We start from the raw sequence: 12,628 nt of genomic DNA on the forward strand, positions 1-12,628 counted from the left end.
AAAGGGTCTGTTTTTCAAGAAGAATGTTCAACAAAACTCCCAATTGCTCCATTTCTCTTCTTCTGGTCCCACTTGTAATTCAAATTGTCAAAGATTATTCCGAACTTGCTTTTTAAAGAATTTTTTTTCCTTTATTTTGCATTTGTTATTGCTTGGGAAATTTTCAACTATCAAAGGTTTTCACTTAATTTATCTCACTTCAAGTATTTTGCTATGATTGCAGAATGGGAGCAATAACTGCTTCACAAAATTTTGGAGTGGCTTTAGAAACAAAGTATCTTCAAAAGTGAATTTATATATTAAAATTACAACTTAATCCTACAAACCTGTTTAAATTTTCCTCTGATTTTTTCCAGATCTTCTTGCAGCTTATCATAAGTGGGGTCTTCATATGGGAATTTCTGAATCATCCCTATTAATGAATGCAGAGCCTTTATCTTTTTGCTAGAAAAAACAAAATTAATCAAATCAAAAGAAAACCCAATGATCCTCACACAGGAGTCTTTTCAATCCATCAATATGAAAATTATACTGATATATAATAATCCAGAGCACAAATCCCAGCCCTCCATCCTTCTTTAATTCCACTTCTCCCATTCAGCCCATTGTCAGGTGTGTTCCATATTCTTAAATAAGAAATTATCCAAACTAGGCATTATTCCAAATTGGGAACTAAGCATAATTGACAGATTTAAGGCTTCCATTTCAACTTACTAGTCCAAAATTGAGAAATATTCAAGAATCAACAAAAATTCTGATTAGATGACTGGTCAAAATAAAGAAAAAAAAAAAAAAGGGAATTCTGGCAGACAGATTAATCAAAATGGGACCAAAGAAAAAAGATACAAATAGAAGAATGGAAGTCGTAGTGAAATGACTTTAAGCCTTTTTAACCTCACCTGTTCTTTTCCTCTGTGCTTTTCTGGAGCAGACAGTGCCACGTCAGTGCAAACCCAAGGTAGCAACCAATCTAAAATTAATTTAAAAGAGTCATGAAGGAAAGAAAAAGCCCCACAGAACACAGAGCATAGACAGTGGAACAAAAATAAAACACTACACTGTATCTCACTCTTCAGGAACCTAAAACATGGGTACACAAACATGTTTCCAAGCTGGAAAGGCTGACAAGCATAAGGTTACCCAAGCCACCCTCTCACTTGATGTGTCTAATCCTGCCTCCTTCTGGAGCTTTCCCAGTATGAGGAGATGAGAGCAAATTCTCTCTTATGGTCTGTCCAGGACCATTTTGTACAAACCATCCAGCTCTGGAGACTGCTGTTTGGCATTCCCATCCTGTAGCTGTGACAAACTGACATATGGCACAAGTTGAGGCGCCTCCCCACCAGTCTCCAGCCCCTGAATTCCTAGGAATGGTTATTGATCCGGGTGTGCCAGAACACAGAGCAGAACAGGAACAGTGCCACAAAACCTCCCAGCATCACAATTAACAAAGGGTGCATAAGACACACAGAACTGATTCTTCATGTCTCAAGATTCCATGCTTTTCCCTATGCTGGGCCACAGGAGATGGTACTGGGGGGCAGAGGACCTTTAGCCATAAATTTGGGAAAAAAGATTACCGAAGCTCCATAGAGCAAATAAACAAAACACAACTGCATCTCCTGAACTCTCCAGCTCAAAACAGCATCTTTAAAGCAGTTTTATGGGTCCTCCTGGACACAAACAGAGCAATGAAACACAGCAGGCCTCAGCTTGAAAATTTCTTTGTGGCTGTAATTTTCTAATGACAAGAAGATTCCAGTGCTGAAGAGTTTCCCCATTTACCTCTGAGCCCATCCTGGCTCCGTGGAGCGCTCCGTACCTCCTGCCTTCAGTCATTCCAGCGTGGCTGCCCTCTGCAAGCCCCTCCTGGTAGCCCTCCCCATGGAACCTGGGAGTGCAGAATCACAGCTTGCTTAATCTCCTGTCCAGACCCCCCTTGGAACCTGGGAGTGCAGAATCACAGCTTGCTTAATCTCCTGTCCAGACCCCCCTTGGAACCTGGGAGTGCAGAATCACAGCTTGCTTAATCTCCTGTCCAGACCCCCCTTGGAACCTGGGAGTGCAGAATCACAGCTTGCTTAATCTCCTGTCAAGCTCACACTGGACGCGAGCGGCTCTGGACAAGAAAAAAGTGCATCGTCTCCAAAGCTTAGAAATATCACATAAAATAAATTCAAATTCCAAAATCACAGGCTTGTCTTGGTTGGGAAAGACCTCTGAAATCATCCAGCCCAGCCTTTGAATGATCACCACTGTGTCAACCAGACCAGAGCCCTGAGTGCTATATCCAGCTGTTCCTTGGACACCCCCAGAAATGGTGACTCCAGCAGCTCCCTCAGCAATGCCTGGCAACATTTTCCATTAATTCCTCCTTATATCCAAATTAAACCTCCTTTGGTGCAGCTCAAGGGCACTTCCTTCTGTCCTGTCACTTGCTACCAGGACGTAAAGTCTGGCCCCACATGGGGGCTCCTGTCAGGGAGTGGTAGAGAGGGAGAAGGTTCTCCCTGAGCCTCCTTTTCTCCAGGCTGAGCCCGCCCAGCTCCCTCAGCCGCTTCTCATCAGACTTGTGCTCCAGAGCCTGCCCCAGCTCAATTCCCTTCTCTGGACACACTCCAGCAACTCAATGTCTTGGATTAAGGTGCCCAAAACTGACCCCACAATTCAAGGTAGGGCCTCAGCAGTGCCCAGAACAGGGGGACAGTCACTGCCCTGGTCCTGCTAGCCACACTACTGCTGACACATGCCAGGATGCCATCATCCTTCTTGGCCATCCGAGCACACCTGGGCTCGTGTTCAGCAGTTTCTGGCCAGCACCCCCAACCCTTTTCCCTCTGGGATGCTTTCAGGAACTCTCCCACCATCCTGGAACGCTGCAGGGGTTGAGGCGGCCCAAGGACCCGACACTCGGCCTTGCTGACCTCAGCCCATCAACCCGGCCGGTCCCACTCTGTGCGGAGACCAATCCCTTGGCAGCCTATTCCAGCGCCCGACCATGCTCTGGATGAAGAAGCGTTCCCTGACATCCAACCCCGACACAACCCCAGGCCGCTCCCCGCTGCTCAGGCTCTCAGAATGCGCAGAGAGGCGAACCCTCCCCGCCCTCCTCCTCGGGCTCAGCGCTCGCCTTCCTTCCCTGGCGCTCCGCTGGCAGCTCGCAGCGGGAAGCAGAGGCCCGGCGGAGTGCCTCCGTGCCCTCACCTCTGCTCGGCCATGACGATCCCATCGAACAGGTCGGCCATGGCGGCGCGGGGCACGCCGGGAGCGGACGGCGCGCGCGAGGGGGCGGGGCTCGCGCGCCCAGGGCGCGCCCCCTGGCGGCGAAGCCGCGCCCACACGCGGCTGCGGCGTGCGGCCGCCAGGGGGCGCGCGAGCCCCGCCACAGAGCGGAGTCCGGCCGCGGCTGTGCGTGGAGGAAGCTCGGGTGTCCCAAAAATCCCGCCCCGCGTCCCAAAAATCCCGCCCCGCGTCCCAAAAATCCCGCCCCGCGTCCCAAAAATCCCGCCCCGCGCCTCTAAGCGTTGTCCAGACGCCCCCTGAGCTCCGCCAGCCGTGGCGCTGTGAGTGAGGCTGAGGAGCCTTCTCCCGGTGTCCGACCCGAGCCTGCCCCCACACAGCTTCACGCCGTTTTCTCGGCTGCTATCGCCGGGCGCGGAATGATGGAGTTTGCACATCTCTCTCACGTCACGCTGGTAGCTGTGGCTCTCAAGAAGTGTATTTTTGGTGCAGATGCCCACAGTTTTTCCCTGTGAGGGCGATGCGGTCCTGGCACAGGTTGCCCAGAGAAGTTGGAAAGTGTCCAGAGCCAGATTGGATGAGGCTCCGAGCAACGTCGGAAGGTGTCCCTGCCCCTGGAATGAAATGATCTTTAAAGTCCGTTCCAACCCAAACCAGTCTATGATTCTAAAACGAAAATATTTTTGGTGTTAATACCCACTCAAACTGTAGTGTGCCGTTCTAGGCTGCTTTATTAAAATACTAGTTGTTACAGATCAACACTGGTCAAAGGAAACATTTACAAGCACTTGTTTTAAAGTCAACTTATACTATTGCTTTCCAGATACTTAATGAAAATGTGGCTCTGGGTCACACTATTCTGCCACCCTGGTGTTGGAATATGTATATTTTTGAGGTAAAAAAGAGAAATTTTATTTAATTTATCAGGTTGTTCCCCATTCATATGCAAAGGACACTGGCAGAGTAGAAAGAGAGGCCCCCAAATTTTCCATCAGTTTCAGTGATTTGAGCAGAGGTAAAGTGGACACTGTGACTTTGAATTGATTTATACGTTTTTACACTTCCTCCAATGAAAGAAATGAAGACGCTCAGTATCTCCTTTCCTTCAGCCTCTCAGCTTCTCTAACAACTCGTATTTGCAAATCACAACTTCCAGCTGAGACTTCCCAAGGAGACATTTGACACCTGAGCTTTAAAAACCTTTCAGGGCTGTAAAATGTGCTGCTGCAAATGAAAGCAGCGCCGCTGTCCTCCTGCCTTTGAGGAGCTGTGATGGGCAGGGGACAGGGCTGTGCTGACGGCTGCTGGTGGTGTTTACATTCCCACAGAACCAAAGGTGCTTTTTGGAGGTTTTGCACACCCGGTTCCCGACCGAGTCAGGTGTCGCAGGCATTTCCCAGCAATCCTCCCACCTCAAGCCGAGATCTTGTCAGATTTTGTAAGCAAAACAGCCAGGTTTGGTCAGAGCTGGGATGGGAAAACGACGATGAAAACTGAAGCGCTCCAGGAAGTGGTGTGGGTTAATTTAGCTCCTGGCATTCTTCTCTCTGTCTGAATAAATATTGAACCAACCTCTAATCATGCTGTTGCAGGGAAAAATCATCGTGCCGCCGGTGGAAGAATGTAAGCCAAAGGTGTCAGCAAATAGGGTCACGAGAGAGCTCAGTATGATGTTCCCAAAATGTAAGGTTGCCTATCTTTTCACCCTTGAGAAACATTGCCAATGTTACACCCACTTAAAAAATCTCTCACTGGTTCAGTTAAACTGTGTACCCTCCAAACTCCATTATTTGCCATGTTTCCTGTCAAATCTGTGCCATTTTTTAGTAGAAGAGTAAAAGTGACTTTTCTTTTCTTGCCCAAACTTTAAAAGTTCATTCTTATTTTATTTTGTTTTCTGGGTTTTTTTTGTTTGTTTGTTTGTTTGTTTTTTAAAGAAAGGTCTTGAAAAGCATTCAAAGAAAATACAGTGGCTGATCAAACGAAACCAGAAATGAAACCCCCTTAAATCTGAAAAGCTTTGGAATAAAACAAAGAAAATCAGAACTACCTCTTCCAGCACACAAGGAGTGGGAACCCTCCGGATGTGTGGCAGTGGCTCAGCACAAAAGAGAATGGGAAAACACCATGGGCAATGTTGGCCAGCCAAGAAATCTGCTGTTCCTGTGTCTCACAGCGTTTCCAAATGGAAACATTCAGGGTCTTTTCCTGCCAGAAACTGACATATTTTTCACCACTTTTCTCCCTGGCAGCACTGGTTAGAATGGTTTCCATTTTTAAATGGGAGGAGCCTTCTACCCATAGGATTTTTGGATTTCTTTGTCAAAGGAAGTGGTTGAGTCACCATCTCTGGAGGTATTTAAAAGATGTGTGGATATGGCACTTGGAGAGAGACAAAAGAGTCAAGCAGATTTCAGTGTTGAAGATGATTTTCTCTTTTATTGAAATGTACACATTACACTAATGAAAAGGTACAGAAATTTAAAAATTGGCTAGAATTCCGGCTATTTAAAAATTGGTTAAAAATTGGCTATTGTTGGCTAAAATTCTCTTGATTACAAAGCTTCATGAGATTTGTAACAACTAAAAAACCCACCTTCAGAAGTATATAAATAGAATTTTGAGCATAAATAACAGTAGCAAAATAAACAGATGTATGTATTCAATAAATTAATTATAAATATTGCATTGGCAATGAAGTGCTAGGTCAGAAGAACACCAGTATTTCCACTAGAGCTTTTTTTTTTTTTTTTTTTTTTTTTTTACAGAAATCTGTATTATAAATGAACCTTTGGAAACAAGTGGAATCCCTGAACCATCCTTTCCCACCCCCGCCCCCCCCCCCCCTCCTTTGGCTTTACCTTGATTATTCCTCCATTGAATCTTTTCAGAGGGAGAACAGAACTTGAAGACATTGAGTGCCTTGGCCAGAGGTACTCACAATCCCTTCTTGCAAGGAGAATCCTGACCCAGTTCTGCAGCTTTTAACTCACTAAACCATCTCTCCACTGATTCCCGTGGATGCTGAATCAAGCCTGGAAGTGACTTGAAAGAATTTCTGATGGTTAAAGGTTAAACACAAAAACCTATTTTATGACTGATTTGACCTATACATCTGTTCTCAGTGTTTTTCTCTGTTTGCTAATGACATATACAGACTTATATACAACAGAATCTTCATTTGAACGTTCATTTGAGCTGCTCATTCCCTACTTGATGAACATCAATCCTAGCCCTGGGTACTCTTCCAATCACACACTGAATCCTCACTGATGTTAATGAGAACTCTCTGCAGATGATTCTGATGCCACAGAGAACATAATTTAGTCTACCAAAGAAATCAATGATCAAGTTTCCCAAAGTACTTCTTAGCAGTATGGGAAGAGAGAATTTTTTCCTTTCTTCTCTTATTTTCTAAGAGAAGAAAAAGCACAATATACAAGCAGATTTGTTTTTTCAGTAGCACTCTTTCCACAGAAAATTTTCCCCAGAATGTTGTTAGCAACCTTTTAAGAAGCATTAACTCAAGTTAGATCTGGTAGGATGTTTTCCTTCATCTAGTTTTGCTCCAAGTGTTTGAGTTTGAAGTCTCTGAAGAGGAAAAGTTTTTCTGCATTTGCTTGTATGATCAGCTACAACAGGTGGAAGTGAAGCTGGTGTAGAAAAACTACAGTTATTTTATCACCACCTATGGAAGAATTCTGATAAGGCTGCTAAACTTTTGGATTTAATTCTTCTTTTCCAAACAAAACTATGGCTAGACAAATCTTTAGACTATAGAACAGCCTCTTGGCACTCATCTCTTACAGGTACAACAAGGACATGGCTGGCTCCATACTCAAACACACAAAAAAGTTCCCAAATACCACTACACAAAAAGCTACAAACCCTGCAGTACTCTTCAGTATTTCTGTGAACACATGTTGGGAGCACAGTCAGTTTTGGAAGCTAGGGCTCTTCACTAGGGACAGTTTGGAGGCGATGCCAAAGGGGTCCATGCTGTCCGTCTCCAGAGGCGAGGAGAAGGCCTCTGGCTCAAAGGCCTGGCTGTAATCACCATATTCACCAAAGTCTGCTGACTCCATGGGCACAGTGTTGATCATGGGCAAGAAGTGAGACAGGGGAAGGAAATCTTTCCCCTTGAACTGCTGTCTTTGTTTGGCACTGCTCAAAGACACTGATATTCCGTGTTTTTTGGATCTATACACATTGTAGCCGTCTGGGCGAATCTCCTCCTCGAAGGAGCAGTCTTCAGTGGAATACCTGAGCTGAAAAGCAAGGAATAGTGAGAATTAAAAATATGCCCACCAGGCTGGTTGTATTCAACCACAAAACAAACCTTGGGTGGGAAAAGTCCTAGTCCCTCAGTGGGGGTATCCTGGCTTTCCCAGTCCCTATTCTATTCTATTCTATTCTATTCTATTCTATTCTATTCTATTCTATTCTATTCTATTCTATTCCAGAAGCCCTGAAGTTCTTTCCATGTCCATCCCATTAAATAAGCTTTGAATCCTGGGATGTGCTTCTCCACAGCCACTACACTTATCCTGTCTGAGCACTGGGAAAAAAGTCTCAGATGCCAGAGCTGATTTAGAGATTTGCCTGTGCAAGGGCTTCAGGATCAGGTCAGTAGAAAGGCAGAGTGGCCAATCAGTAAAACAATGCTAAAAGGTAATTTCCACCTTTTTCCACTCAGAATTTACTGAAATTGCTAAGGATCCTTTTACAAAGTGTCATTTTCATGTTAACATGAGAACTGTTGAATGAATACTAGCACAAGTTAGGACTTTGTACAGAAGAATGTATTTCCTTAGGTATGAATTTGTAAGATTCCATTTGCAATGGCCTGTACAGATACTATATACCTGTAACATCTTAAGTTATAAATATATATATGTATATATAGTATTATAGTTGTATACTGAACCCATATCAGTAGAGCAGACCTCTCTAGATCTTTACACCAGTACTGTATTTCTTACAACTCTGTTGCTATTTCAGTCTCAGCTACTGCAGGTGATTGAACCTTGGTCAACAAAAGAGAATTGCTGATTATGTCTCAGTCTGCAGAGACAGAAATGTCCTCACATGGATGTTCTGCCTGTCTGAACAGAGAGCATATTTAAGACTTCTGGGCCTTTCTCAGACACTCTCAGTAAAATGGAGTAAAATTAAGGTCATGCATTTGGTTATCTTTCAAAAGCATGTTTTAAACTAATAAAGTAATTTTTAAAAAATGTTTTCTTCAAAAAAAATGGTGCAATATTTATCCTTATACACACACACATTGTATCTCAGAAAAATATCTGTATATGATAAAAAATTGGGGTTGGATTGTTGGCTATTGTTGGCTGTCTTTATGAGTGCTCAGCCTCACTAAAAAGGATGATGAAATAAAAAAGATCCTTGCTGAAGAAGTGTGCACTAAAAAGAACAGATATTGATTGAGTCTCTGTGTCTCAGCTATACCTTTCTGTCTTCACTACATTGGGATGGTCTCCAGTCTGTTTTTTTAAACAAGTGCCAAACAGACTTTTTAAATATTTCCAGATTTCGCCCCCCCCCCCCCCCCAGAAGGAATCACGGTATGTCAGTAGATTCAGCATTTCCCCTAAACTACTGAAAACAGCACACAGCACATTCAAAACCCAACCCCAGTCATCAGTTTTCCAGTGTCAAAACAGGCCAAGTTGCAGGAGCACAGGTTCAGCCCCTAGGCAGCATGTTTGCCCTTTTGTTCTCCTAGTCCTGAGCATGCTGCTGATAAGGTAAAGATTTACCTGCAGAACTGCCTGGCTGGGCTGTGAGCACAGAGGTGACAGCAGGTGTCCCCAACACGGAGATGGGACAGCACAGATATATCTGTTATGTTTTCAGAATAAAACCCCAGCCTGCATCTAATACACTACGCCAACAAATGCAGCTCCAGTCAACGTGTATGCCTTCAAAATGGTGCTATAGGAAGGGCATTTTAAAATTCTGTGATTACTCAAGTTCAGCTGGTGACACCAATGGGAGCAGAATCCAGGTTCTGATTTGTTTTGGATATACATTAAATAATTAAGCTAATAATTTACCTACCATATAGTCTGAATTTATGCACCTCATCTCAGCCTCAACTGTTTTGAGCCCAGAAAAGCAACAAAATTCAGAAAGAAAGGCTTAATTCTGTGTTCTGCATTCTTAATTTCAAACACATTCAGAAACATCAGTGTTGCTGTTATTAAAGATACTGGGTGTTTTGAGAATGGGCCAAGTCCTTTCCTAAATAAAATAAGCAGAAATTTTCCTGGGGTGATCAAAAAAGAATCAAGCTGTATCTTTACTGTGGCATCATGAAAAGCCATCGCTCTGTGAAATTCAGGCTTCTGTACAGACCAAATCTGAGCTGCAGCTGTCAAATTCTAGAGTCAAGAATATGTTCACATGCCTTAAAAATGAGTTTATGTCAATGACTAGTTGCTAAACGTAGTGAAAAAGCTGATCTAGTGGCATCAGAGAGGCACATAACTCCCCAACCCCTCAAAATCCCGCAGCTGTGCTGTTATAGCAGGGCAGAAGTGAGGTGGTGGAGAAGCATCCTTTCCCCCTCAAAATCCTTTTCTTGTCTGCAACTTCCTAAGAGATGGCAACTCATGTTCCTGGGGGTTGTATGCCCGGCAGCCAGCTGGCTGCAGCTATTCTCCAAAGGAGCAATCTCTTTATAATTTTATTTTCCAGAATACCTGCCTGGAACAGTGAGAAATTACTCATATTCTATTGCAGAGCTTAATCTATTCCTGCAGTAGAATCACAGTCTCCCACCGATGAGAATTCTAAACCTAAATGCCATTTTACCCTGGGCTGTACTTTCAGTATATTTTGGCAGGGGACACTCAGAACATCATTTACTCTCTAAATGACGTTTCTTTTCTGCCTTCTAACAATCCCCACAGCCTTTCGGGCAGTGAGGGTGACGAGAACCGCAGGTCCTAGGGGAGAACAGGCAGGGAAGGTGTGGGAGGGACGGTGGCGGACACCTGGAAGTTTTGTTACCCCATTATTAGACCACGCCGCTGTTCCAGAGCGGAAAATCCCCCCGAGGACAGCAGCGCGGGTGCTCACCTGCCCGTGCAGCCGCCCCGCCTCGTCCATGCACAGGTACCGGGAGCTCTGCACGCCCTTGATGGCCACGGTGCGCACGGCCACGGCGCGAATCTCCAGCAGACCTGCGGGCAGACAGAGAGAGGGGACAGCAGTGTCACCCCCGGCCCATCCCCATCGCCATCGCCATCCCCGCCTCCGCCACTCACTCTGCGGGCTCTGGCTGCCGGCCGCGTCCACCAGCCCGTCAGCGCCGATACGCAGGAAGCAGCTGAAGAGCCCGTGCTTGCTGGCGGTGTAGAGGTGCCGCAGCCGGATGGGCTCTCCCCAGCCGTAGTTGAGGTGCGGGCCGGCGTCGGGCAGCGGCAGCGGCAGCGCGGAGGCGGCGGCGGCCGCCAGAGCGAGCAGCGCCAGCGCGGCGGGGCGCAGCCCCATCCCGGCGCGGCGCCTCGGGGCTGTAGCGCGGCCGCAACCGCCCCCCGGCCTTTTATAGCTCGCCGTAATCAGCTCCATCGATCCGCATCCGATATAGAGCCCATTTCATAGCCGGGTCGGTCACTCCCCCGAAAATATTAAGCGGGTGACACCCTAAAGTCGCGTCCTCCGCATCCGCATCTCCGAGCTCTCTGCTCCTGAGAGGCTCTGCCCGCGGTCCCAGGGCACTGCGCGTCCAGCAGCCCCGATGCGACGCCGGGACGGGGACCGGGGGTGGGCGTGTGTGTACCCAGCCCACCCAGTGACAGGAGGCTGCCCCGCTCCCCGCCGCGGCTCAGCCCCTGCCTTCGCCCTTGCCCGTCCTGTATTTCATTTCCCTTTTCAGAAATAAAAGAGCTGCTGCCTAAACCTGGGCTCGCCTCTCCGGCAGGGGCCGAACGCTCGCTGCGGGAGCGGCACAGCCGCTCCCCGTTCCGGGCAGCCGGCGGGGCACACGGCACTGGTACAGCCCGGCCTGGCCCTGCAAAGCCCGGTCCGGCCGGGTACCGGCGGCTGCAGGTGTCCCGGCGCGGCTCCGGGCTGGATCCCCGCCGGCCATCCCCGGCCGGGTCACTAGATGGAGCCTGGCCCCTGGGATGCGGCTGCCTCGCCTCGGGGGAGCCGCTCTGGGGGCGCTCTCCAGCTCCTGATTGTCCCCACTTCTTACAAAGAGACTGGGAGGAAAAAATCCTGGGTGAAGTAAAACTGCATTACCCGATTTAAGGTTTTCTGGTCCGCGCATGGATTTTTTCCACGTGGGCTCCTCCCAGGGAGCTCGCTCAGCGAGTGCCCCTGGAAAGAAGACACACAAATTTGGCGGCTTTCCACCGTATTTGCATCTCAGACATATTTAAAGGGATTGCTGCCGACTTTTCTGCTGTACATCCAAAGTAATCGTTGAAGGAATTTTCTCAGATTCCCAAAAAGAAAACTGGCAATTTCATAAAGAATTCCACCCCTCCCGCTCCCCCCCCTCCCCCCTGGCCAGGACATTAAATGACAATTCAACAAGACATAGCCCCACCTCCAGACCATCTTCTCTGAAACACAAAGCTTCGATCAGCTTCCACATACTGTTTTTATATTTTGCTACTTGTTCACTTTCATCCTTTTGTCCCTGCACTTGAATCTCCCTCCTGCAAATACTCCCACAAAAAACTGTTCTTCATAAGCAATCTTAGCTCAGTGAGGATGAGCACACAGACAAGCTATACAAAAACACAGAGGCTTGTTAGGAGGGAGGATATCTTGCACTTATTTTCATGTGCAACTTCAGGTGTATTTAACTGGAGTTAAATCCAGTCCACATTTGGATGACCAGGGTCTTGCATAACAAACTCACTGGGAACAAGGGATTAAATCTCATCAATCACTCCAAAAGCAGCTTTTGATTAGCTTTGGGCATTTTTTTGGTGATCAGCTTGAAACACCCAGAAAAAAACCCTAGTTTTTCCCTGAATGATCGCTGAATAATTAATAAGGATTAAGATCACTTTTCATTCAGGTGTCTCCTGCTGCATCCTCCAAATAATGTGTGGGCTTTCCTACCAATTCTGGTCTCCCTTACATCACGGAAGTTCACAGTATTATAAGCCCAGTAAATAATACTAAGGCATGCAAGTCCCTAATTCTTTTTTCCTCTGCAATGTTATTACATGGCTGCTACAAAGGCAGTTCCTGCCCTGCAACCCTGGGCCCCACAGCAGTTGTGCATGTAACTCATCCTGGCATTCTTCAAGGTAATGAGCACCCACCACACACGCGGAGGTTATGGTCTGAAATTAATCTGAAGGGCTTCTTTAGTTCTATTTTTCTGTGCATCTCAGTTAAT

General features: G+C 46.6%; 2 protein-coding genes across 4 annotated transcripts in view; both read right to left on the reverse strand.

Moving 5' to 3' along the window:
* The window catches only part of LTO1 (LTO1 maturation factor of ABCE1), a 12,180-nt gene extending 8,920 nt beyond the window's left edge, over positions 1–3,260 (reverse strand). For both annotated transcript variants that reach the window (XM_021528544.4, XM_021528545.4), the window contains exons 1-4: positions 3,205–3,260; positions 1,786–1,891; positions 900–970; positions 327–444 (exon numbers count right to left, since the gene is read on the reverse strand). In XM_021528544.4, the coding sequence (XP_021384219.2) occupies positions 327–444; positions 900–970; positions 1,786–1,891; positions 3,205–3,245 (336 nt within the window). In that variant the 5' untranslated portion in view covers positions 3,246–3,260. The remainder of the gene's footprint in view (positions 1–326; positions 445–899; positions 971–1,785; positions 1,892–3,204) is intronic.
* Positions 3,261–3,379: 119 nt separating this feature from the next.
* FGF19 (fibroblast growth factor 19) lies at positions 3,380–11,261 on the reverse strand. 2 transcript variants are annotated; one of them, XM_021528519.4, is made up of 3 exons: positions 10,533–11,261; positions 10,345–10,448; positions 3,380–7,508 (listed from the first exon to the last, which is right to left on the reverse strand). In XM_021528519.4, exons 1-3 carry the CDS (start codon positions 10,834–10,836, stop codon positions 7,176–7,178), a joined length of 741 nt encoding a protein of 246 aa, XP_021384194.4. In that variant the 5' UTR covers positions 10,837–11,261; the 3' UTR covers positions 3,380–7,175. The 2 variants fall into 2 exon arrangements, with proteins under 2 accessions (XP_021384194.4, XP_085436044.1); XM_085579918.1 differs by having other exon boundaries at positions 10,345–11,012.
* Positions 11,262–12,628: the final 1,367 nt, after the last annotated feature.

The sequence above is a fragment of the Lonchura striata genome, chromosome 5 (genome assembly GCF_050655825.1).
Source record: "Lonchura striata isolate lonStrDom1 chromosome 5, ASM5065582v1, whole genome shotgun sequence".
NCBI lineage: Eukaryota > Metazoa > Chordata > Aves > Passeriformes > Estrildidae > Lonchura > Lonchura striata.